General features: G+C 35.4%; 1 protein-coding gene across 2 annotated transcripts; it reads left to right on the top strand.

Annotated features, from left to right (window-relative positions):
• Positions 1 to 274: 274 nt before the first annotated feature.
• On the top strand, positions 275 to 26,192 carry LOC129276719 (coiled-coil domain-containing protein 150-like). Of its 2 annotated transcripts, XM_064109427.1 has the most exons (27): positions 275 to 364; positions 1,284 to 1,559; positions 2,189 to 2,335; positions 3,032 to 3,241; positions 4,074 to 4,142; positions 4,947 to 5,063; positions 5,901 to 6,030; positions 6,330 to 6,373; positions 7,188 to 7,280; positions 8,376 to 8,453; positions 8,833 to 8,954; positions 10,083 to 10,167; positions 11,099 to 11,191; positions 13,341 to 13,409; positions 14,122 to 14,214; positions 14,569 to 14,760; positions 15,247 to 15,309; positions 16,735 to 16,863; positions 17,516 to 17,685; positions 17,917 to 18,010; positions 18,363 to 18,532; positions 19,097 to 19,334; positions 19,910 to 20,160; positions 20,825 to 20,975; positions 21,563 to 21,751; positions 22,391 to 22,537; positions 22,923 to 26,192. In XM_064109427.1, exons 2-27 carry the CDS (start codon positions 1,365 to 1,367, stop codon positions 22,992 to 22,994), a joined length of 3,411 nt encoding a protein of 1,136 aa, XP_063965497.1. In that variant the 5' UTR covers positions 275 to 364; positions 1,284 to 1,364; the 3' UTR covers positions 22,995 to 26,192. The 2 variants fall into 2 exon arrangements, with proteins under 2 accessions (XP_063965497.1, XP_063965498.1); XM_064109428.1 differs by lacking the exon at positions 275 to 364 and having other exon boundaries at positions 1,287 to 1,559; positions 10,089 to 10,167.
• Positions 26,193 to 26,529: the final 337 nt, after the last annotated feature.

The raw sequence follows: 26,529 nt of genomic DNA, 5'->3' as shown, positions 1-26,529 counted from the left end.
TTTTTTTCTTTTCCCTTTTCTTTTTCTTTTTGTTTTCTTTTCTTCTTAAATAGACATAGTGGATTTTTGTCCTTTTAAAATAATAATGTTCTTTTTTTTTTTTTTGTATGCGTTCGGTTTCTTGCAGCACGTTTGATTTTCTTCTGCTACAGTAAGCTGCAACAGAGAAAACAAAATATAAAAAGTTGTATTCGTGCTAGTCTTGTGTGAAGACCCACTTGTGGATCAAAGTGAAAAGAAAAAGTGATACTGATAGGATTAATGTTACTTTGTTAGACCAGACAGAAACTTTCCAAACGAGTAAACTCAACTGAAGGATGATCAGATGCTAGGGAAATCCAGCTCACACTAGTGCGACTGCAAGGTTAGTATTAGTATACTAACCTCGCACAAAGAACTGCGTTTGGCAGTGGATTTCTAACTAGTGGGTCGCGCGTGCTGCGACGCTACTTCTGGCATCCACAACACACGACTTCTATGGCTTGATTTTCTGTGCGCGTCGGCATGTAATGAACCCTTAAGTGGGGAATTCCTAGGTTATGAGCATGACAGAAATGACTGATGCGATCATGTGAAATTCATGATGATTTAAAATGATATCCCCTCCCCTGCTGGTAACCAGGCACAGGCATAACCACTCAAACACCTGTTTTTAAAGATTGTTTTACCTTTTTCCATGTTTTCAAAAGAAATTAAAGCAGATACGAACCAATAGCACCATCTCGAGCCCTCAACTACTCGTACCTGGCCAGTTTTCTAATCTATAATGCTAGTGTAGTCTAGTAATAAAGACCCACTTGAATTATAACATGTTTATTAACTACTCAATACATTTATACCGCAATGATTATGTTAACAAGTAGCGGAACAATCCCTTTTCCTCTCAAAACATTTCAGTTTCTCTATATAAATACTATTATAGGTCAATTTATTCTCTGTAGTATTAGTGGATATATGACAACGTATATTTTAGGACTATGTATTTATAACACACAGTCAATGAGAGACCACACGCAGTTCACTCCCCCTTAAATGGCTGGGACCGAGGAACAAGACTTCAATTTAAAGTAAACAAAAAAAAAAATTGTTAAGGCTAACAGGCATGATGGAGCTCATGGACCTGTGACAGTCAATTGAACAATTTATCATAACTGTACTTAAGACAGTCTCGTAAATCTGCAGCAGTGGCAGACCCTAGGCCTAGCTGGCTTTACAAAAAAGTGATTGATTTTTGCTGCATACGCTCTTTTTTATAGTTTTGTTCTATTTTTTCCCCATTTCAGATAACTGACAGTAAAGCAAGAGTCAGCAGGCCAGGCAAGGCCAATGATGCTTTATAATTCTAATACAAATTTTGAGATAAAATGTCATCAAAAGCAGTCCTTCCACCAAGTCGGCTCAGGAGATCATCCCCAGAGGCTACAGTTCACCTTCTGCAGAAGAAGCTGGATGTCGCAGAAAAGGAGACGGTTGGCCTTGTTCATAAGCTGGCTGAGCTGGGTTTCACTGGTTCTAGCAGGGTGAAAGGAGGAGGTGGAGAAAAGAAAGGCGATTCACTGGTACTATATTTATAATGTAATGTTGATGTATCAACAGACCTATTATTTATTAAGACAACCTTGTGGATATAAAACCATCAAACAATGCAATTCAAAAACTTGTTTCAGACAAATAATAAAGACAAAGAAAATAAGACAAGTTAAATAATTGTTAAGCTTCAACCAATCTTAATTATTATTTGGGGCGAGCTTTTGTCCACTCCTGTGGACTTTCTCAAGCTAATTTAAAGATAATTTTGAAATTCATTTTAATGCTTCAAAAAATCTTTACAATTACAGTAGTGAAAATAGAAGAAAAATTAAAACATACAGAAAGAATCATATTTGTATTTAAACTGTAATACTCTGGGTAATTAAGTAATGCATACTTGTTAGCTACATATATTGGATCTTTACTCCTTCTTGGGGCATTAGACAAGTCCTGTCCATTGAAGGATCCAAGATCTGGCTTTAGGGTTGAAAGATTCCAGATCTTTGGCAGTGCATGGCTCTGGAAATAGGGGTCAGACGAAAAGGTGTTGCATTGTCTGATCCTCCCCATAGTACTCAACCATGATATTTCAGATAGTGGTGGAGTTGATTTATAAAGTTAACTTTTTTATTATCTTCTACTTTTTCAATCCTCACAGATCGATTCTCCTGAGCCTATCCAGCCTTTTATTCCCAGGTCGGCTGAAACGGAGGTGCTTCATAAGAATTACCAGACTCTTGTTTCAAGGTTGTGCCGAAATGAGAGTCAGATTCAGACACTTAGACTTAACTTTTGTTCTATGCAGGTAATGAGTGTAGTTTCAACTGTCAAAACTCAATGAGTGAACTTAGTCTAATGTCATACTGGATTTCACAAAAATTTCATCAATATCCTTTTCTATTCTTATTAAAACTAATTTAATGTCAGGATAAAGTTCCTTTATAAAAACAAATTGAAGGAGGTATGTAATTTAAGTTGACTGCAAACTTTTTGATCCATTCATTTGTAATTGTATTTTGTGTGACTTTATTTCTAGAAAATTTGAATTACATTATAATCATTTTCAAATATGTCACTAAAAAGTATATGGTGCATATAAAAGGGAAGGTAATCAGAATTTAGACAACTGATATGAAATAATCAATGAATATTACAATTTGCATTTCCCATAATGTGAAAGAGCCACTTGAGATCTTTTTATTGACACCGTCCTTCAGGGGCGGATCCAGAATTATCCAAAAGGGGGGCACATTTTCCTGAGGAAAAATGTGAAAAAAAGGTCTTCACTTTCAAAAGGGGTGTACACTTGTGTTTTAATGACATTTTGCATTACAAATTTTAATTGTGCATCTCAAGGGGGGGGGGCATGGGCCGGCTTTGCCCCCCTGGATCCGCCAGTTCCTTCCTTGTACCATGACAACATATATGAACGAGTAAATGATAAAAAGCACAATTACAAAATTGGAATAGCTTAATTGTCTCAAATCTGAATTGAATAAAGACTGCCAAAGACCTGGCCAAGAAAGAAGCGGGAACATTGAAAGAGCAGGTTGATGTACTGGCAGAGACCCACCATGCTGAAGTGGGCCGGCTGGAGGCAGAGCTAGGGAAGGCCAAGAAGGAGTGTAACGGCCTGGTTGTTGCAAGGAAAGCCTCCGAAGAAGAAGCCAGGAGACTCCAGGCTGCCTTGAAAGATGCCACATTTACCAAGGTATGAATTTGGTTGTTGCTCTGCATCTGAACAGTGTTGCTGAACTTGCTTGGGAGATATACTTTTCATTCCTCTGCCCATGTGAGGTGGCATGGTTTGCGGTCACACAGAGGATTAGTTTTTTTGGGTTATATGTCGCCATCTGTTCCTTTGAAAACTTAGATCTGCCATAAAAGAAGAGACAATAATTTCATTGCCAAAAGGGGTATTTAGTTCATAGGTCAAAGATCAGAGAGGTTATACATGGTCACAGAAATATCTTGTTCTCATGATAGCAAAAAAAGTAGATTCTTCCATGCTTCCAGGACATTAATGAGTGATCCCCTTTGAGAACAAGAACAAGAGAAGTAGTAACGACATTACAGTATAGCAAGTAGTGCTGATTTGGCACACATTGATTCCCAACCATTTTCGTTGGGACTCGGTTTGATCTTGTCAGAACTGGCATGATGCCTGTAATTAAATGAGAAATTTATCAAGTTGGTTTGAACTAGATTTCATTTTTCATGATAAATTTTATTGATAATAAATCTCAGAGCTTAAATCTGCTGAATGGAAGTATGGTCTTACTTGAATTTATTGGCCTGCAACATTGATTTCTGTGTGGACACTGTCATATTTGTTTTGTAACTACAGTGCTTTATCCAAGGCCTTCGAGATGGTGCTATATGAAAGCATCAGTGTTATAACGAGACCCAGTTTGTAAATCAGACCGTGATGACCCAGCCTTTCAAACTTCTTACACATTATAAGTAAAAGAAAAAAAATGATAAAAGTGAAAAAAATCCTGTTGAATTCTATTGCTTTTAAACTTTTTTTTCTACCCTTGCAGTCAGACTTCTCTGTTGGATATGAAGACATTCAAATTGCAAAAAAAAAACTCGCAAAGAGAGTAAATGAGGTAGGTTTGTTTTCCAATATTGATAATGTATAGATTTTTGGTAGTTGTATGTACTATATATGAAGTAGATGATTATTTAAAGCAGATACAAACCAATAGCGCCATCTCGAGTCCCCAACTACTCATACCTGGCCAGTTTCCTGACCCAGAATGCTAGTGTAGTCTAGTAATATAGACCCACTTGAATGACAACATGCTTGATTACTCAATACATTTATACTGCAATAAGTTCAATAAGTTCACTCCCCCTTTAAAGGTTAAGTTCAACCATACATGTTATGTTTATTAGAGAGAGAGAGAGAGAGGAAACAAACCTAGAAACAATTTAACACTGGAAAGGTATGTATTTTCTTAGTTTTGCATTCTTTCTCAAATTGTCAGAACATGGACAATATGCAGTATTGGAATGAGGGAGATGATTGTGAGATTGAACTAGTTATACATGGAATGGAATTAGATCATGTGAGATGAAGTAAAACGTGCATGAGACCACATGGGATGAGTCCAAGTGAAATAGCTCCACATGTGATTAGACAAATTGAGATTAGACCAAGTAGGAGTAAACCACATTGCATTAGATCAAGTTGAAATATTGTGTTCCAATTTCATCCATTCAGTTATTTTACAAAACCAGCACAACACCAGAAATCAACTTACCTGCATTATATATACTTGTGAGTCAAAACTAGATATGCTGTTGATGGATACTAGTATTCAGTTATTGATTTGAAATAATTTGATAAGGTTCTGAACCATCTTATTTTTTTGCTTGTTTAATTGAACTTATTTATTTTATTTTTTTAGTTGAGAGAAGAATTAGGACGAGAGGTGAGTCTCCGTGGAAGCCTGGAAGAGTCACATTCTACACTACTACAAAGAATATGTGATACAGAGTCTATACTAGAAAATGAGAGGAGAGAGGTAAGAAAAGAGGATTTGTGCATTCAAAATTCATCTGCCACCAACATTCATTATCATGAGAGGATTGTAGGTCAACAACTTTTTTCCGAAGACATGAGATAGCAATGACTGAGTATGAATTGAAGAATTAAAGGGGAAGTTCACCCTGACAAAAAGTTTGTTATAAAATAGCAGAAAAAAACTATTGGTGAAGGTTTGAGGAATTCTGTAAAAGATTAAGAAAGTTATTAGAATTTTAAGTTTTTAATTTGTAACATCATATACGAGCAGCTGCCCTATACGTTATGTAATATAAAATGCATAAATTTCATTTTTTTTGGTGGTTTGTGATGACTTTTTTCTTTTCTTTTTAGGAGTGGGTGTGAAATAATATTTCTATTGATATACTGAAGGTACAATAAAAACATTTTTTTATTTTCTGAGAAAATGACATATTATTGATACCTTTAGTCAATTTCTTGATTTGAAAAAAAAATCAGATCTAAGATTGAATAGAAGGACACTGTTGGTGTCGGCATTTGTACTGGAAAAGGTGCTTAACTTTCACTTTTCATATTTACAGATATTTACTTCTAATGATCCAGATCTCATTTATATCATGAATCCATTACTTGTCAAAGAGGGTTTCATTTATGGGAATAAAATAAAAAGAGAAAATGTCTATTACTATGAAAAGTGAAATTGTACCTGTAAAGAAAAGAAAGGTGAAATAATGAATTTAATGAATATAAAATCTGATGACTGTTAATTGATGAATATGTTAATTGATGAATATGTTAATTGATGAATATGTGAATTGATGAATATGTAACTTTACCGTGATATAATATGACACAGGTACAGTCTTTAAATGAAAACTGCATTGAGCTACGACATGAGGGTGCAAGACTACTGGAAGAGAAAAATCAGGAAAGCGCAAGAAGGAAAGCTATAGAAGAGGCTCTGAATATGCTAAAATCTGAGCTAGGTGAGTTTTGTCCGGTGCTATATTGCTTTCTACACTCGACCTTTCAATCAACGTATTGAGATTGTTATTATCATTCATACGTTAAAGGAGAAGTCAATCCCTACAAAAAAGTTTAACTGAATGAAAGATAAATTCAACCAGGCATAACACTGATCATTTCATCAACATTGGATGAAAAATAGGAGAGTTATGACATTTAAAGTTTTGCTTACTTTTTACATAACACTTAAATTTAAAAGGTCTAACTTTTGAGGTTTTGAAAATAATTTTCTTTCTCTTATGGATCCTTTTTTATGAAGCGTCCAAGGACGGCAAAATAGCAGAGCTACTAGAACAGAACAAGGTGAGAAGGGACTTCATCAGTTTGATATTTTCTTTTTTTTTTCTAAATTTTGTTCTTTTGTACAATCAGGTATTATTTCATATGACATTACCTTTGGGAATTACAATAGTTTTGATTAGATTTTGTGGTCATAAAGTCAGTGGTCAAACGTCCCAGAGGTCAATATATGCATTGGAATATCTTGTTTTCGCGATAACCTAAGAACTGTTTGAGGGATCAGCTTAAGTCATATATCGTATATATGCCAAAGGGACAACAATCTGATAGATTTTAAGGTCATGAGGTCAAAGGTCACTGGTGTCATTATGTGCATTAAAATACTTTGTTCTTGCGATAACTTCAATCTCTTTCATGTATGCATATGAGGGACAATGGTCTGATTTTGTCTTTTATGAGGTCAAAGGTCAAAGGTCATGAATATGAAAAAAATCTCTTTCACAATAATTAAAAAAACCCTTTGAGGGATCTTCTTCAATTTTGCTTCATGTATGCAATAGCATACATGCATGTGAGTAAGGATGATTGGGTTAGATTTGGGGGTCACAAAATCCATTATTTGAAAATTTTAGAAGATGGGTATGTAGTATATACTTGTTCTGGCCATGGGAGAGCAATATATAATGACTTTTAAGTCGGGACTCCATCAGGTTCAAACGATTTTTCTCCTAATCATATTTCTTATTAATTGCTATCATTAAGAATAAAGATACATTTCCCCAAAAGTACCACCTTTAAATGTGCATTTAAAGAAATACCTATCAATTCTTAAATGTGAATTATGAATGTTTATTGATATGTCTTACATTTTATGCAGGTGTTGGCATCATCTCTTGCCGCCTCTAAGAAGACATCTAGTGATCTTCACTCAGAGGTAGAAAAACAAGCCAAGTTGGTCATAGATACACAGGTACGATCATACACATCTTTATCCTCATAATATTAAGAAATTGTTAACATTGCAAAGGTCTTATTTAAAAGAATTCTGGGCCCTGTTTCATAAAGACTTGTTATAATAATTATAATAATAATAAACAGTTCTTGTATAAGCGCATATTGCATTATGATCATAATGTCTCTTCGTGCTTTCAAAGGACTTGAATATTATTATCCCAGCTGTAGCTTGGTGGTTGTAATTACGGTACTTGCAGCGAACACATATTTCAAGGAATTACTTTCTACCAGATACCCATTTACCTCACCTGGGTCAAGTGCGGCACAATGTGGATAAATTTCTTGCTGAAGGAAATTATGCTATAGCTGGGATTTGAACCCATGACCCTCTGTTTCAGAGTCCAGAGACTAATCCACTTGGACACAACACTCCACTATAGTTATAATAAACAAGTTTTCAATTTCTACAAGTTTTTAATATCAGCCAATCAAATTGAATAATGTCAGTAGCTTTAAACTCTTTTTGCTAATTTGTTATTATATCAAGTTTTATGAAACAAGAACCAGAAAGATGTTTGATATGTGTTGTATTAAATGTGAATAAAAACAACTTGAAAAAAAAATCAATTCATGTACACACTTTCATGATATCTGTGGCTGAAAAATCGGGTGCGATTTTTTAGAGCATCACTTTTACAACATTTGACAGACACAGGTGATAAATTGGAACTTGCAGCTCAGGTTATCAAAGCAATGTTAACCAATTCATACCTTTAATGGTTCTATATTTATAGTGCTCGTCCCTTTCTTCCTTCCCTGGCTCCCCATTTTACTACGTTTTTCTTTAATTTTCAATGATCTTTACTCTTGTAGTAATATGGCAATATATGTCTCTGGCTAAGAATTTGTATTTCTGTAATCGCCCGCTGGTTGTTATGTGGTATTTTTTCTTTAACACTACTGTCTATAAACGGGGGGGGGGGACATTTGGCAATTCATGTAACATTGTCACATTAAAAGAAATTTGATACAGGGTAATTTTAAGCAAAAAGATGCCATATACTATGTTTACTACAAAATAACATTTTTTTTGCAATTTTATTCTTTTTAGACATTACTTGTCCAAGTTCAATCAGAAAGGGAGAGCTTACAGGAGATAGCCCAGAAAAATACACCTCAGCTTTCCCAGGTGAGAAAAAAAAATAGATACAAATTAAAATTAAAGTCATATCCCTATCAGCTATCATATTGAGTGGGTTTTTTTTTTTTGCCGGCCCCAAACTCTGTGAAAAGCATATGAAATACCTGTAATAAAAACTTCTTTTGGGGAAAGCAAAGTTGATATACCAGCAAGAAATCCTCCGCCAAGCCTGCATAGCCTCGGGGAACTGGCAAGCCTGGGCAAAAGCGAGATAATGACTTTGCCGTAAGGCAATGGATGGAATTTCTAGTGGTATTACTTAATGTCTGCTGGTCAGAAATGCTGTTCCACTTTGGGTGATTGACATCATTGACATTTTGCTGATTTTCCCAGTTTATACTAACCACTGACTTTGTTTGGTACTCAGGAAGAGCTATCCATTGTTGCTGACTTGGAATCGAGAATAAATCTTCTTGAAAAACAGAAGCAGGAATATGAATCCCGAATTACCCAGGAAAGACAGGGCAAGCAAAATGTGCAGAGTTCCAGGTATATATGGCACCGATGTTCTTACGTTTGTTTTGTACTTTTTATGTAATTTGATTTCAAGTGTCACCTAAATAATCATTTAAGTAATTAAACAACATTAAATTCTTCACTGATTTTTTTTTTTTTTTCATGAAAAAATGCTGTAAATAAAATTTATGGACATCTTTTCAATGATGAACAGATGAAAAAACCTAAACAATAATTGAATGCACTACAGCTCTGAAAATGGTAGCTTTAACTGAAGCCGCTGCAAAATGTATAATGGAAATTGTTGATTGGGCTACAACTACTTTGTCTATTTCACATTTGGTCTCATCCCACAAGGTCTCATCAGACTTTGTCTACTAACCATTTTGTCTAATTGTCATTAGCCCATTTACCATTTTGTCTAATTTCCAGTAAGGCTGTACCTGTTAAGTCTAATATTCATTTGGTCTAACACCATTTAGTCTAGTCTGTATAGTTAAGTGAATATTTTATGAATAGAATTTCCATTTTCCAAAGAGGAAAACAATAAGTAGATGAAGTGAGTATCAGACCATTATTGGTTTATTATTTTCATTTAGTCCAATGTCAATTCGTCCAATTGCCAACTCGTCTACTTTCATTTGGTCTACCATCAGTTCATCCAATATCCACATGGTCTAATTGCCGTTTCGTCTACTCACCATTTCGTCTAATAACCAGTTGGTCCAATAGCCATTTAGTCCATATACCATTTGGTCTAATTGGGCGAAATGAATGAAAATAAAATGAGTATTAGACGAACTGGTTATGAGATGAAATGGTCATAGACGAACTGGTGATTAGACAAAGTTATGATTAGACCAAATGATTATTGGACCAAATGGTTGTTAGACAAAATGTTGATGGACGGAATGGCATTAGACTAAATGAAGGTAGACCATATGGTGAGTGGACGAGTTGGCAGTAGACGAATTGGCACTTTAACATTAGACCAAGTGAAGTGTAGACCAAACAGCAATTAGACATATTGATAGTTGTCTAAATGGCCAAGTAATGTAGACCAAGTACTGATAGACAAAGCGAATAATACTGTTTAATGTGCCTCTGATAGGTGGATTTGTATAATTATGATTGTGTTACCTGTGCTTAATTCTCATGCAGCTCAAGGTTAGAGGAGCAGCTGATCTCTGTCAAGCTGAAACTGAGTGAGCAAGAAACCAAACATCAAAATAAGGTGGCCACATTGGTAAGATTCTCCTCGCAGTGGGTAATGTAATTTTTTCAATTCAATTCAATTTCAATTCAATTCAGCATTTATTTCCAAATTCATTAAAAAGAACAAAATGAGAACAAAAGTATATATACACAAAGAAAAAATAAATAACATAAAACAAAGCAAAGGTATCAACATAACATAACTGAAACAAATAGTAGGGATGATAAAATTATGATTGGCACTTAATTATAAAAAATATAGATGAACAAAATAATGAATGGAAATTGGGCATGCACAAAAAAGCCATAAAAAGGCTTGTTAAAATGATAATTGAGAAGAATTGCTTATTTTCAACTGTTTTTTTTTTAGTGAGAGATAGCCCCATTTTACATATAACCACAAATATTTTTCTCAATATCAAGCCAACTGAAATATTTGTCTATATTACCATTATCATAAACCTACTTGTATAACAGTAGATATTGCCCTGTAAGTCGTTCATGGATTCCACAGCATTAGTGATCTCAAAATTCTTATGGTCTTATATTTTGTATTATTCATTCAATTTTTCTTGAACATTTTCATTGATCAATTTTTTTGGTTTATGTAATATGTACAATCAAACTTATTTCAAGTATCTCAAACTCCTAAACATTTGAATGTGGGTCTTTAGCATCATGAGTACTATTTTAAAATAATTATTAGTATCATTATTAGTATCATATAATGATAATGATAATTATAATAATAACAATGATATTATTAATAATAATTGAGACATTCATAATGTAAGGTTTTTAAGATATAAATTGAACATATCTAAGCCCTTACAGATTTATCATTACACTGGTCATTGGATTCAATCAGTAATTTCCCACACAATGTGTGCACATTCTCCACTCCCTATTAATTAAGGTATTATTGATATGATTATTACTACTATGTTTGGTTGCATTCATAGGAACATGCTGTCAGTCTCTTGAAGAATGAACTGAATGAAGCGCAAAAAGAGAAGGAAGCCATGCTGAAGTCAAAAGACTCGCTAATGGATGAGGTAAGCTCTGCTTTATTCACTTTTATCCTTTCCCAAATTCACATTCTTTATCAGCTTTCTCTTTTCTCTGGCCCCTCCTATCACTTTCACCTTTCCCATCTCAATTTCCCTTTACCCTCTGTCTGGTAAATTGCCAATTCGTCCACTCACCTAATGGTCTACCTTCATTTAGTCTAATGCCATTCCATCCAACATTTTGTCTACCAACCTTTTAGTCCAATAACCATTAAGTCCAATCATCACTTTGTCTAATCACCAGTTCTTCTATGACAATTTCGTCTCATAATTAGTTGGTCTAATATTTTCATTCATTTTGCCCAATTAACACTTATTCCAATTAGACCAAATGGTATATGGACTAAATGGCTATTGGACCAACTGTGTATTAGACGAAATGGTGAGTGGGCGAAATGGCAGATACACCATGTGGATATTGGATGAAGTGATGGTAGACCAAATGATAGTGGACAAGTTGGCAATTGGACGAATTTGCATCGGATGAAATGAAAATAATCCCTCTGTCTTTTCAATCTTTGTAGCTCTGTCTGCCTCTGTTTTTCTCTATCTTTCTATCATGGCCTTCCTTTTGAATCTCTTTCCTTCTCTTCATCACTCTCACCTCTCTTGATACCTTTTCCCTTCCTCTGACCTACATGAAGCATCGTGGCCTAGTAGATTAGTCTCCGGACTTTGACACAGAGGGTCGTGGGTTCAAATCCCAGCCATGGCGTAGTTTCCTTCAGCAAGGAATTCATGTGCTGCACTCGACCCAGGTGAGGTAAATGGGTACCGGCAGGAAGTAAAACCTCAAAAAGCTGTGTGCACCTGAATAGGTAGCCTAGCTTAGCCGGGGTAATAATAATAGCAGGGCCCGCTGGGAGAACAGTTATTGGAACTGAAGTGGCTACCCTGGGTAAATGTACCGTTATTATTATTACATATCTACATTCCCCTCGTCATGTTGGAGTGTTATGGCCCAGTGGATTAGTCTGCGGACTAGGTATAGTTCCCTTCAGCAAGAAATTTATCCACACTGACTGATTGTGCTGCACTCAACCCACGTGAGATGAGTGGGTACCTGGCAGGAATAAATGCATTGAAATGCGTGTGCGCGGTAAATGATTACGGCTGCCAAGCCAAAGCTGGGGTAATGATATCCATGTCCTTTGGAGGCGCATAGAGATGTAATAATCATAATGTGATATGCGCTATTCAAGAACTGTTTATTAGCTCATCCGGCCCGAAGGGCCAGATGAGCTTATGCCGTGGTGTGGCGTCCGTCGTCTGTCGTCCGTCCACAATTTCAAAATGCTTCTTCTTAGCCATTTCAATTCTGTTTTCTTTATATGATAGCACTAGGTGGGGATTCAAAACTTCTACACAGAATTTTGAAATTCATTAATATGCTAATTTATGCGCATTTTTCAAAATTCACAAAAATGCTTCTTCTTTATTTGTGGACCGATTTTGAATTTTTTGCTTCCATCTGGTAGAGCTTCATGAGGTTCACCAAACTTCTACACAGAATTTTGAAATTTTGACTAGAACAATTTTTTGCTAATTTATGCGAAATTGATTTATGCATATTTTTAAAAATTCACATAAATTGCTTCTTCTTTATTTGTTGACCAATTTTGATTTTTTTTTCTTGCATCTGGTAGAGCTTCATGAGGTTCACCAAACTTCTTTTATTATTATTTATGCTTAATTTATATGAAATTTATTCATACATCACAAAAAATTTCTTCATCGATTTCAATTCTATATCCTCAATTTATGTCACCAATATAATTCACTACAGTGTCAACTTGGCTGAAATTAAAATTGTGTTAAATTTCGTTGCGAGATGCCGGATGAGCTCCACATCATTGATGTGCTAGTTATGATTATTGTTATTATTATCATTATTATTATGTCTTACTTTACATAAGTTTATCTCACCCCCAATCTATTTCTCTGCATGTGTCATTGCCTCGCTTCCTGCAACTCTGCCGTTCTATCCATCCTGCTGATCTCCTTTACTCTCCATTTCTTTTAGTTTTTTCTTTAGCCTTCTTTGAATCAACTTTGCATATTACATTTCTCTCTCTTTCTCTCTCCCTCTGTCTGTTTATCCTGATACTCCCATTATTATTTTTTTTTTGTTCAGGTCAATCAAGCGGTGGATAGTATGACAGAAGAAAGACGATCAGTTCAAGAGAAGATCATTCAAGCACAGGTTAGTCTTGTTCCATGCTATTTGGTAATAACATCAATTACAACACTGATGATGAAGATCACCATTAAAAATAATGAGAACATGATGATGATGATGATGGTGATGATGGTGATAAGGATGATGATAGTGATTATGATGATGATGATGATGGTGATAATGTGGATGATAGTGATGATCGTGGTGATGATGATGATAATGATGACGATGATTATGATGATAATGTTTGTTATAATGAAGAAAAGAAGAAGGATGATAAAGAGACGGAAATGACGAGAAAGGAAAATGATTGAAAAAGATGTAGTAGAATGAGGGATAGAACATAGGGGACAGGGAAGCAGAAAATGAGGAGAATGTAGAATGAAGAAGTAGGATCTGGAGAAATGAAAGCTGAAAACAGATGAGAAGACAAATAAGAAGGCAATGTAAATGAAGGCCTGGCATCAAAAAGTACAATAAAAAAGGTGAGAAACATTTATAGATTAAATTGTATGCATGAGTACATGTATACAAAAAAAAATCACTTTCTCAATTGAACTATCACAATCTAGACCTATCTCTTTTGATCGTCTTCTTCATTCTTTCTTACCTTTTCTTCCCCATTTCACTACATAAAAATTATTGGTTTCCCCCTGTGTTCCTGCCCCCTGTGTTTGTGAAGATTATTGATAAGGACTGATTAATATTATTTGCAATTTTCTTTTCTGTATTGCAGGCTGAGATAACAAATTTGACAAGGCACAAAGAGGTTACTGAGCAAGACAATACACAGCTGAGAGAGAGGATAGCAATACTTGAACAACATCAGGTAAATACAGTAATCTTATGTTTATGGTCTTTCTCCTGTTTCACCATCTTTTGGAATGTAGTTCTAGGCATAGCAGAGTCAGGCTTCAAAAATATTGTATTGATAATGAAAGTAACAAGCACAGTAATGATGATAATGATGAGAATATAAGAATAAATCAAGGAAAATAATGTTCATGATCCTAATAATTACATCAGCCGAATAATTTTTCATGGCATCCAAAATACCAATAATGCTTCTAGGCTCTGTGCAGATTGCTAGTATTGTCCCATAATCGGGGAATCAGGTTTATGCCCTTGTGAGATAGTAAATAAAATAATTTAAATATATAGTTTTTCATTAACTTGTTTTCAGTCTGCCCATCAGAAAGTGGAATCAACCATCACTGAGTTGCTAGACAGTAAGAACAGGTTAGCCTATGAGAAGGGTCAACTCCAAAATAGGGTAGAACAACTTCAGAGGGACATGAGAAGTATGGAAAATATTCATGCAGATGCGAGTAAGCTGAAAAATATCAACAGTGATCTGGAGGCAAAGCTGAGGGAGGTGAGCTTGAAAATCATGCGTAATGATTTAGATCTTAACAAAAAGGAACAGTTCTCAATTTGACAATAAGTAATGGAAATCAATTACAACACCAAACATGAATTGAACTCTCAAATCATTAATTATGATCCAAGTAAAGAGGAACATAGTCTATTTTTAAGACTCTTCTTTTATCTTCATTTATTTCCCCGTTCATTTTTTTTCCTTATTTATTTGAATTTTTATATCACTCAAATTTTTTTATTTTTAGCTCCATCCATTTTGTTCGATATTTTTATCATTAAACTACCTTGTGACTATGAAGATTGAATTTTCAAGTGTGAGAATTGAAGACATTTTCTAACACAAATGAGTTTTCATGAAGGGAGAAATATTACATATCCAGTGATTTCTTTCAAAACTAAATCACTAACAACTCTAACTTTCATTTAAATATATATATTTTGTAATAACTTTTATAACTTTTTAACTTTTTTAACTTTACAGGCAAAGCGTGAACTAACTGAAGCAAAGCAGAACCTTCAGCATATGGAGAATGTTTTGAAACAGGTAAATCATTTATGTGTAACGTTACATGATTTATATTTTACATAAAAAAAAATAATTTACTTTACACATAAAATTGTTATGAAATGAATATCAAGCAAATAAAATTAAACCTAACTCATATCTCAAACTTAAATCAAGTTTGAGATATGAGTTAGTTTTTATTTTATTTGCAATACTATTCATTGTCATTGAAGGCAATCAGGGCTCTGCATCATAAAGGTCAGCAATCAATTCCAAATGCCAATAACCAATCAGCATCATTGTTGCATGTGCAATTTGTTCAAATTACTAACCAGGAACCAATCAGAGTGGTTCTTTCGTATTTGTAATTCACTGCAAACATTTTTGTCACAGGGCCTAGATGACCCAACAAATGGTAGAAGTCTTGAACAATTTGATGACCATTGAGGGTTTGCATGGTGGTACTGATACAGACCTGCCAACCAGTACGTTTTAGCCGTATTTAGTACGTTTTTGCAACCAAAATACGGCAGTACGTTTTTTCTTTGAAAAATACGTTTTTTGTAAAAAAAAAAATAATAATCTCTATATGTCTCTATTTCATAAAACGTACACAAATATGGTTATTAGATCAATGTGATTTCAGGTAACTTGTTTTTTCTTCAATCATTTTGTAAAAACCAGGGTGAAGATATACACATGTTTTAATGTTTTTTTTTTTTCATCTGCAAGAGCAGTGCGCATTTTAGCTTGCATGCAGCTTGAGCGCCGCGATGAGCGAGTGCGCCAAGCATTTTATTATGAAATACACTTTTTTTGGGAAAAATACATTTTTTTCTATCACAGAATACAGTTTTTCATTCCCAGAGGTTGGCAGGTCTACTGATAATGTAGAGGAGGCTGGTGGCTCACCATGTGGTTAGTTCTGGGCCCTGTGACATAAATGTTTGCAATGAATCACAAATACGAAAGAACCACTCTGATTGGTTCCTGGTCAGTAATTTGAACAAAGTGCGCATGCAACAATGATCCTGATTGGTTATTGGTTGGGTGACGGAGTGATAGAAATGAAAATTGATTGGAGAGAAAGAGAAATATGAGAGTGAGAAGTGTCTTTTGTGAAAATAAGGTGAAGTCCGATAAAGAACTGTTAACCAGATAAGAAACAAGGGTTTGGAGCAGAAGAGTAGGTGAGTTGAGAAGTCCTTGACAGCAATGAGTCGTGATGAGTAGATGAGCAGTGGAGAGTAGATGGGATGAAGAATCTCAACTTTCTGCGGTACTGTCCATCATTGGAACTTCTCAACTCGTCTTCTCTTCTGCTTCTCCTCTTGCTGCTTTATACATTCCTTCTCTTCTTCTTCTTTTCCTCATACTCCACAATTGTCACGTCCTTTTTTAAATCAATTTTTTTTTAATGCTATCATATAAAACTGTAATCTCAATTTTCAATAATATCTACAGGAGCAAGCCAATGCAGGCAGAAAAGAAGAGGATTTTAGACTTGCAATTCAAGCTAGAGATACTGCACTAAAAGATGTAGGGAAAGTCAGAGGAGAACTTGAAGCCATCAAGCTCAGAGAAAAACAGAAGGTAGGAGGCTATCTAGGTATTTGAATCTTGATAGAATATGACCTTTCCCACGATATTACTTTTTCAACTACATGTATATGAGTACTTTCTCCTCCGTAAATGCTAATTTTGATATTAGACCACATCTGCCATGGCAAAAATAGTATTCAGAACAGCATTGTGGTCGAGTGGTTTGGACTCTCACCTTTTAATCCGAGAATCATGGGTTCAAGTGCCAGCCATAGTTTTAATTTCCTTTGGTAATGGAATTATTGCTTTGGAAGAGACTTGTCAACTGGCAGATACCACCTTTCATATTTGTAAATTACCTAGCTTTTACTCATTTTCTACCAGAGCCGTTTAGCAAATAATTGTTATTTATACAATCAAACCTGCTTTAGTGACCACCTGTTTTGAAGGACCACCTGTCTGTAAAGACCACAAGTTTATATTTCCGTGGATATCATTCTCCATTGAAACATGTCTTAAATGAACTCCTGAGACCACCTGCTCATAAAGTTGTTTCTTTTGTCTCCTGTAGGTGGTCTTTGTACACACGTTTCACTGCGCATGCAAACAGGTGGTCATTTTGTTGACTATGTTTGAACCTTTTTCTGATCGTTACCACAACTCAAATTTTAGTTAGAAACCATGCATTTGCCCCTTTTCCTAGACAACCACCCTTCAGAAGAACCTGTGCGAAGCCAGGAGCGATCACAGCAAAATGGCCGCCACGCTTGAGACCATCATGACATCACATGGTCAGCTTCAGGTCGTCGTGGAAACCTTCCAAACAGAGATGGGTCAGAGGGATCATGAGCTAGCTGCTCTCAGACAAGAAAGGTAGATTGTTATTCAGATTAATTATGATAGTAATAATAGTGATGATGATGATGATAATATGATGATAGTGATGATAATATAATGATGAAAATGATAATGTGATGATGATGATGATGATTAGGATGATGCTAATATGATGATGATGATGGTGATGATGATAATGATAACAATAATGATATATAATAATAATATTGATTAATACATACATTATCTGCTTTTTATGAAAATTAGACAAAGTCACAAAAGATCCATGGAGAAGATGCAGAGGGAGGTTACTAGATTACAAGAACAGCTTGCTGCCATGGAGACAGCTGACTCTAACCAGGTTAGAATATTTTTTTGTTTGTTAATTTAAATGTGTGTTTATTGTGCCTGCACCTCCAATGGTGGAAAATAAAAACACAAATACAAATTTCATGTTTGGATGGAGGATGTACAGCACATCACCACGCAGCTCTGGAATTTTGTAAGGTTCCTTTCTCTCTCTCTCTCTTGATTTTAACTGTTACAAACATGCATGTTTCACATTGATATTTGGTTCCAGAAATACTTCATATATTTATTAAAACTCTTTTATTGCATTTTCCACCATATATGTACTTATATTATTACCTCTGACATCACTAATACTTGATGGAAATCCATATTCTTTTGTTGGTCATCTGCCATTACACCAGCTTGCAAGCTTGAACGTCGACCTCACCAAAGCTGCCCAGTCCCAAACCAAAATGGCCACCAGATTACAAGAGGCCTTAGCAACCATCTCCAAGCAACAGGTTGCTATGGAAGCTCTTCAGGGTCAATTAGACAAAAGAGCTGCTCAGTATCAGATCCTCTCAGATACAAGGTGAGAAATGATTCATTATTTTGTTCTTTCATTTTGGAGGGGAAAGAATTTCAAGGAACGCTAGCAGACTTGTTCATAATTTCTAATAAAATCAGTATTGGAATGCATATCATATATTGAGAGAGAAAAAAACAACTGTTTGAAGTGAAATAGTAGTAGTAACAAATATTTACAATACGTTGCTCGTAAATTATACTTAAACATTCATGCATGACTGATAACGAAACGTAAGTAGGGGATAAAAACAAACAAAGGCTACACTTTTCTCTTTCATATGATATACAAAACCTTAAATTTTATAATAATGAGGAGACTGTTGCATAACACATTTGCCATAAAAAAAAAAAACTGTGGCAATTAAACAGAAACTCTGGCAAACAAAATGATGCCATTGACAATAACACATTGAAAAACTCTGGCAAAAAATGGCCAGAGTTTTTCTTTTATGCAACAGGCCCCAAGTTGGCAATTTTTCTATTATTAGCATAATTCATCTTTCCCTTTAGATTGTTGTTTATGTAAAGTACACAAATGATTCCAGCATACATTGTATACTTCTTTCAGGCAACATGAAAAAGATGAGTCCCATCAGATTAAAGAAGAACTGGCAGGAAAGATTGAGTCGCTCAAACAACAGCTGAGAACAACCCGAGACAGCAATCATAAGAAGCTTACCCTTGAGTTGACTGAACTCAGACAAACTCATACAGACTCAAAATCTAGAGCCGAGAAGCTTACTAAAGAGAATAAAGAACTCTTAGGAAAGCTAGAGGACCTGGAGCAGAAGCACTCCAAGCTCAAAGTAGGATATGGAATAATTAGTTTTTCATGTTGAATAATTGTATTTCATAAGATTAGATCTCAAATTTGAGTTTGCTCTATGTTTCTAAACTCAAAATTGGATATCGAGTGTGTTTGGTTCCATGGGAATATACCAAAATATGTGTTCACTCAAGCATTTAACCCTATCAGTTCCGTTAAACATTTTCCACTCATAAATCTGTAACGTGGAACAGAACACTGTAAACTCAAAGTAAGATACAGAATTATTTAGATTTTATAGAAATTAAAATCAGTTTTGAGTTTATGCAAGGCTTATAAACTAAGAATTAGATATTAAGTGGGTTTTTTTTACAGAAATTTACCAAACTATGAGTAAACTCAAGCCTCTATAGCTGAAGTCCACCCCAAAAAGTTAACTTAAATAGAAAGAGAAAATCAAATAAGCCTTACATTGAAAATTTCATCAAAATCGTAGGTAACATAAGAAAGTTCTGACATTACAAAGTTTCGCTTATTTTCACAAATCATTCATGGATTTCAGCAGAGGAATGTGAACTGATCGTGCTCACCTATTTATAATTGGGTTGTCTTCAGATAAGACTTGCCAGTCAGAAGACTCAGCTGGATCAATCCAGGAACACACAACGGGCCAACAAGGATCTAGAATCCAAGCTGCTCCAGATCCAGGACCAGCTTAAAGATATGGAACAGACCAAGACTGAGTATGCCACCAAGAATCGGGACCAGTCCAGGACCATTGCGAGCTTCATGGACCAGATGTCGGGGCTTCAAAGGGAACTGGAAAGTATCTCTGAGATACAGAAAGAAGAATCTGATCAGTCAAGGTACAAGTTATTTTCTACAATTCATTCCAAGGGATTTTATTCATTGCTCTACAAGCAGTTGGTTTAATTCTCAGATAGTAAAAAAGATGAAAATCTGTATTTTATTGTTTGAAAAAGACATGAAATGAAATAATCTGAAAATTTGCTTTGCCCAATTGATCGTGGGCCCGGCAGCCGCTGTGTTGCGCCAGATCGATGAGGCTCTGTCCCCTTTAATCATTGAATGCCAAACAAGGTAGCGGCAACTCCCGTCTTTTAACGTCTTTTGGTCTGTCGCGGCCGGGGTTGGAAATCCCTACCTCCTTTCTTAAGATATTTGATGGTAAATCTTACCCATAAATATCAGATTTGAGATTGCATCTTTAATAAAAAAAACAATTGTGATATATGGAGTATTGCAAGAAACTTGCAATTGATTGCAATTCATATTTTGGTCCCCAAATCAATAATAAGTCATGCAATTGATTGCAATTTTTCAATTGGTCGCTGGTGTGCTTCTTATATCAACAAATATAAGTTGGTTTGCATTAGTTAATATTGATCTTTCTCTTGTAAATTTGCAATTGATTGCAATTGTTTTCTTGGAACACCCCTATATGAATTCACCATTTGAAAATTAATATTTTAGATTTACAAGGCTTGGATATAACTCTGTCTTCAACAGGGATAAAGTTCTGAAGTTGGAGAAGGATGCTGAGAAAGCTATTCGTATCCAGAAAGAAAACGCAAAACTAAAGAAACAGCTAAGAGAAATGGAGGAAAAGAAGTTGGGTGCAGAGGAAAAACTTGCTGAAGCCAGCAATGAATCCCTCCAGGTGGGTCTATTTTCAAACCATAACACATTTTTTTTTCATGGGATTGAAATATCAATTTTAATTTAGTCTCGCTTGCTTCCCTCGATGATATTGATGATTTTCACAATAAAAGTATGCAATGTAGTTCAGATCTGGCAATGGCGGAGGTGTAAATGTGTAGTCGAGAATCCATTCAGTTATTTATGTGTTCGAAATATCAATTTCAGTTTAATCTCGCTTGCTTCACTTAAAGGAAACTTTATCAATTACACCATCTGATAAAATACCAATCTACTTGGATATATGAATTTGTACGATGTTCTCAGTGATTGAATAAAGTTGCATAACACTCTTTTAAGTGAGATAAAAGTAATTAATTTGCTTTTTAAAGTCAAACATTTGGGACCACAGAACTCTAATTGTCGTAGGAGAAATGTGACTTATATAGAATAGGTATGTGACCTATTTTGTACAATCTGGTCTAAAAATTGCTTCAAATTGGGCGAATATTCTAGTTTTTGAAGTTCGACTTAATCAAGTTTACCAGTGATATAAAATAACAGTACTTCTCAGGGTATCTAATTAGATTTTCTCCCTCTTTTTTGAAGATTTCAAACCACCTCCAGGAGGCCCATAACTGGTTCCAGTCTCGGTATAGCAGTCTTCAGAAAGCTCTCAGCGAGACAAAAAAGAAGCAAGCCCTGCTAGAACAGACAGCTGCGGAACAACAGAGGGAGCTCTCCCAAGAGAGGCTGAAGTCCGAGGTACAGACCAAGAAAGCTGAAGATATGATCAGGGTAAGGCCATTTGCATGAAGAACTTTGTTATTTAACACTTTTATAAGCTACTGAGATCCTTGCCAGACCGGTGCTATTTTGACGCTGCTATTAGCAGCACCAGACCAGTGCCATCCCTTATGTGCCCAAGTATTTGAATGGGTGATCGTAAAAGCAGCGCCGCTTTGCTATGTAGTTACTGAACGCTTGAGGTGCGGACTATTTCAGTGCAGGCCTGGTGCAGACCAAAATATCATGATTTACTGAAAACGGTATAGGAGCACATTTGTGATCGTGTGGTATTAATTCTAATGAATACCCCCGCCCCCACTGTTGTGTGATATATGTATACTTATTATGCCTAAAGAACCTTATCATTCAAAACTGTTATAAGCTACTGAAATCCTTGCATCTGATTGGCTAAGAGGAAATATGTGCTTTTGTGATTAGTTCTTACTTACACCCTCACTGATGTGCATTATGTGTATACTTGTGCACTCTGGCCAGTTGTCAAATTCTAAACCAATTAGTCAACCATGCCAAGGTTATTAGTTACAGAAATCATTGCCTCTGATTGGCTAAGAGCAAATTTGTGCTTTTGTGGTATATTTCCTACTAATACCCTCACTGCTGTGCGTTATTTGTTACCTATGCACTCAGACCAGTCGTCAAACTCTTAACCAATTAGCCAACCAAGCCGAGGTAGACCAACTGGAGACCAGGACCCAGATGCACAATCTTGCCATGCGGGTACAAGCAGAGAGGGATCATGCTACGTATGCTGATCAAAAGATGCAGAAATTACTGGTAAGCAGTGGCATGGTGAAGCAATGAATTTGATAGGGTTGGGTTTTGATTTGATCTAATGATGCAATGATTTGATAGGATTGGGTTTTGATTTGATTTGATATAATGCATGCTCACTCAGGAATGAATACATTCAACAAAGAAGTTAGGTAATGAAAGTATAAAAATGTTCTATGCCAAATTATTTTACAAAATGTGGGAATTTTAAATAAGGGGGAGTTGCATCTTTTACTATGTTGATAATACAACTTTTTAAAACATACTTGTATAATTAATAATTGGCTTTATATATGATAGTGCCTTGTATCATCTGAAAACAATAATTGATATAATTATCATTGTCATTATTCTTATTTTCTACTTCAATTTCATTCTTCCCTTGCAGAATACCAGTGCTGAATTAGTAGAAGATCTTGCTCTTGAGTTGGACCGATCCTACAGCAGTATGCGGCCTTGAGTTTGACCGGTCCTGCACCAGTATGCAGCCTTAAATTGGACTGGTTCTACAGCAGTATGCAGCCTAGAGTTGGACCAGTCCTACATCATTATGCGGCCTCTAGTTGGAATTATCCCACAACAGTATGCGGCCTTGAGTTGGACCGGTCTACAACTCTATGCGGCCTTGAGTTGGACCGGTCCTACAACAGTATGCGGCCTTGAGTTGGACCAGTCCTACATCATTATGCGGCCTTGAGTTGGAATTATCCCACAACAGTATGCGGCCTTGAGTTTGACTGGTTCTACAGGAATATGCGGTCTTGAGTTGGACTGGCCCAAAAGCTGTATGCAGCTCCGAGTTGGACCGGTACTATAGCTGTATGCGAACTTGAGTTCAACCGGTCCTACAACATTAGGCGGCCATAATGATATTCCTATCATTGTACCTCATGCCTCATATTCTGAAAAAATGTAAAAAAAGCAAATCATAGTTACAGTTAAAAACCAAAGTTAAAAAGTTGCTTGGAATGTTGCTTATAATGTGTGGATTTCTCATATATACCATTTTGCAGCTGTACAAATCCTTTATTTTGGTGCTCTGATGTGGTTGATGTGAAGAGAATGCTGCCATTATTTGCAGAAGTTCAATATCTCTCTTTCGAATGCAATAACTCAAATTGATTCGTGCGAAACAGTCTAATGACTAATGCTGAAGCTAGCTTGAATTACAAAGACTCAATTAAATTATTGAATAATTAGATAAATCTATTAGTAATAAATCAGTGAATTAGTGAGTGAATACATAGATGAATAAATGATAAATGAATGAATGAATAAATTAATGGATCCATGAATGAATGAAATGTTGAAATAGAGACAATACTTGAAATACAAATTTAAAGATAAATTATTTATTTATGTAAATTGTTTTATTGTGCCAAACCAACTTTCTATGCATTATATGATTTATAATATGACATACACCACCTAAAATTAATATTCCTCATATTCATAGATCTTTAAGAATTGTTTATCTTTTCGCAGCTGTTTTCCCCTTAAATATTATTGCCCACTTTAATTCAGAGTTTATTGTATATTGCTGACCCCAGATTTGTGAAAAAGAATTGGAAATTACTGTAGTGAAATAACATTGGTGGAGCCAGCTAAACACACTGTCCCAGGAAAAGACATTCTTCACCTTGTCCTCTTTGGCCATTTATATAGTGCTTTATACAATGTTTCTAAGCAGTGAAAGCAATGCAGACTATTATCGCAGCTTAAGCATGGCTACCTTGATCAGGTGCTCGAACATTCAAGGAATCCCTAACAGGTACGCATTTACTGTTAAATATTTGTGGTTGGAGGGTGGCAAATAATGATATTGTGACTTATCAAAAGCCAGTCACATAAAGAATTAAGGATTCATTAGTAAGGTTTTGGGGGATATTTTATTCAGATAAACACCTTGCCAAAGGAGACAACAGCTGCACTGGAATTTGAACCATGGCCCTTGCGGCTCAATGCCCGGATACTTATCCACTTATCCACTACATGTCTACCTGAAATCATAATAGTAATACTTATTACTTATATGGCGCTTTTCCCATAAGGCCCAAAGCGCTTACAATGAAATTATTTACAATGTGTGGAATATACAGTAATTTGCATGACATTTGTTTGCCATTGATTTTTTTTTTTCAATGCTGGGTGATGCACAACAACTTATACTTGATAGACATGTAAATGTATGCAATTCCCTCTGAAATCCGATTCTCATGTCACTTTAAAGTTTGCATGATTTGCAGTGATTATCTTGTCTATTATAAGGCTTCTATCTTCTTGATTTCAATAATTTTCGGGGGGGGGGGGGGTGATGTAGATAGCAAATGAATGTGATTTGTTCATGAAATAGTGCAGTTGGCTTGATAATCTGAATAAAATTGGTTGATCAGTGCTTTTCAATGACAATGACATTTTAGGGTCCAAGGTCATGATGCTGAGGTTATTCATCATATTCATGCTCGGTATTTATTTGCTAGCATTGATGCGTCTTAACGAGCTGCCGCACCTGTACAATGTGGCCAGCGTATGGCAAGCTGTTTCACCATGTGATCCTATCTATTGATATCAGTTTAATTCAATTCTTGATATAATGAAATGAAATTGTTGATATTACAATTAATTTCTTGATATCAAAAAGTAATTTTGTTCTTTAGGTTTATAAATAGCAATTATTGATTAAGAATCTGATTCTTGGTATCCAGAAATATGGTTTAATGGTAAAGCAGCTTGCCATAGGCTTCTTAGAAAAATATTCTCTGCTTTCTGTTCAGTCTCATACCATCTGGTCTAATTCTAGTTCACCTACAACCATTTTGTGGTAGTAAATATTTGGTCTAATTGCCATTTGGCCCATTGACCATTTTGTCTTATTTCCAGTAAGGCTATACCCATTTCGTCAAATATCCACTTGATGTAAAAACACTTGTTTAAGATTAAATGAACTGTTTATGAACCAATTTTTTATGTGACAATCAGACAAAGTGCACAATAATAATAAGACAAAGTGTAAATTGATTATGTGGGCATTAAGTAGGCCAAATGACAATTAAAAGTGATAATTAGACCAAGTGATGGGTGGATGAAATTGTTATTAGACCATTTGATAGAATAAGTGGGCTTAGCCATGATGGTGTTAGACAATCTGATAGTAGACCAAGTGGGTTTAGCCCCAGTTTAGCTATGGTGGTGTTATCTGAGAATTAGACCATCTGCTAGTAGACCAAGTAGGTTTAACCATGATGGTGTTAGACAATCTGATAGTAGACCAAGTGGGTTTAGCCCCGGTTTAGCCATGGTGGTGTTATCTGATCTGAGAATTAGACCACCTGATTGTAGACCAAGTAGGTTTAGACATGATGGTGTTAGACAATCTGATAATTAGACCATCTGATAGTAGACCAAGTGGGTTTAGCCATGATGGTGTTAGACAATCTGATATTAGACCAAGTGGGTTTTGCCATGATGTTGTTAGCTGGTCTGAGAATTATGAGACTTAGACCATCTGATAGAAGACCAAATGAAGTGGATATAAACCTTTAATATTGTGAAGTAAAGCTGAAAATGTATATATTGTATAGAATATTTATTTTGTTAATTTGAGGATTGTTTACATATTTGTTTTATGAAGCAATAAAAATATTTTTATTCTTTGAAATCATATTTTTAAAGATGTGCCTGCATATATCAGTCTAGATATCATAATGCCACCCCCAACCTCTGTACTCAAACCACGATGGCCCGTATTCTGATAGCAGGTTTAACTTAAACTCAGGTTTAAAGTTGTGGTTTAAGTATGGGAGGTCAATCGTTACATAAATCACTGACAGTAGAGATATTATACTTTAGCTCATTTGGCTCTCAAATCATTCATAATTGTCTAGGAAGTATAAATAGATGATTGTCTTCACCATTGATGAATCAGGAAAGAGCACAGTAAACATAAATTTTGATACTTTTGGCTTCCCATACTTAAACCACAACTTTAAACCTGA

Source organism: Lytechinus pictus, chromosome 14 (genome assembly GCF_037042905.1).
Source record: "Lytechinus pictus isolate F3 Inbred chromosome 14, Lp3.0, whole genome shotgun sequence".
Taxonomy (NCBI): domain Eukaryota; kingdom Metazoa; phylum Echinodermata; class Echinoidea; order Temnopleuroida; family Toxopneustidae; genus Lytechinus; species Lytechinus pictus.
The sequence above is the reverse complement of the archived record's forward strand: the minus strand, read 5'-3'. Positions and strand labels throughout refer to the sequence as shown.

Bases quoted from the DNA above. Each gene is read 5' to 3' on its own strand.
- LOC129276719 (XM_064109427.1), top strand. From the start codon at position 1,365: ATGTCATCAAAAGCAGTCCTTCCACCAAGTCGGCTCAGGAGATCATCC. The intron at 7,281-8,375 runs GTACGATCATAC...TATTCTTTTTAG, and splicing joins AGTTGGTCATAGATACACAG to ACATTACTTGTCCAAGTTCA. The intron at 20,976-21,562 runs GTGGGTCTATTT...TCTTTTTTGAAG, and splicing joins CCAGCAATGAATCCCTCCAG to ATTTCAAACCACCTCCAGGA.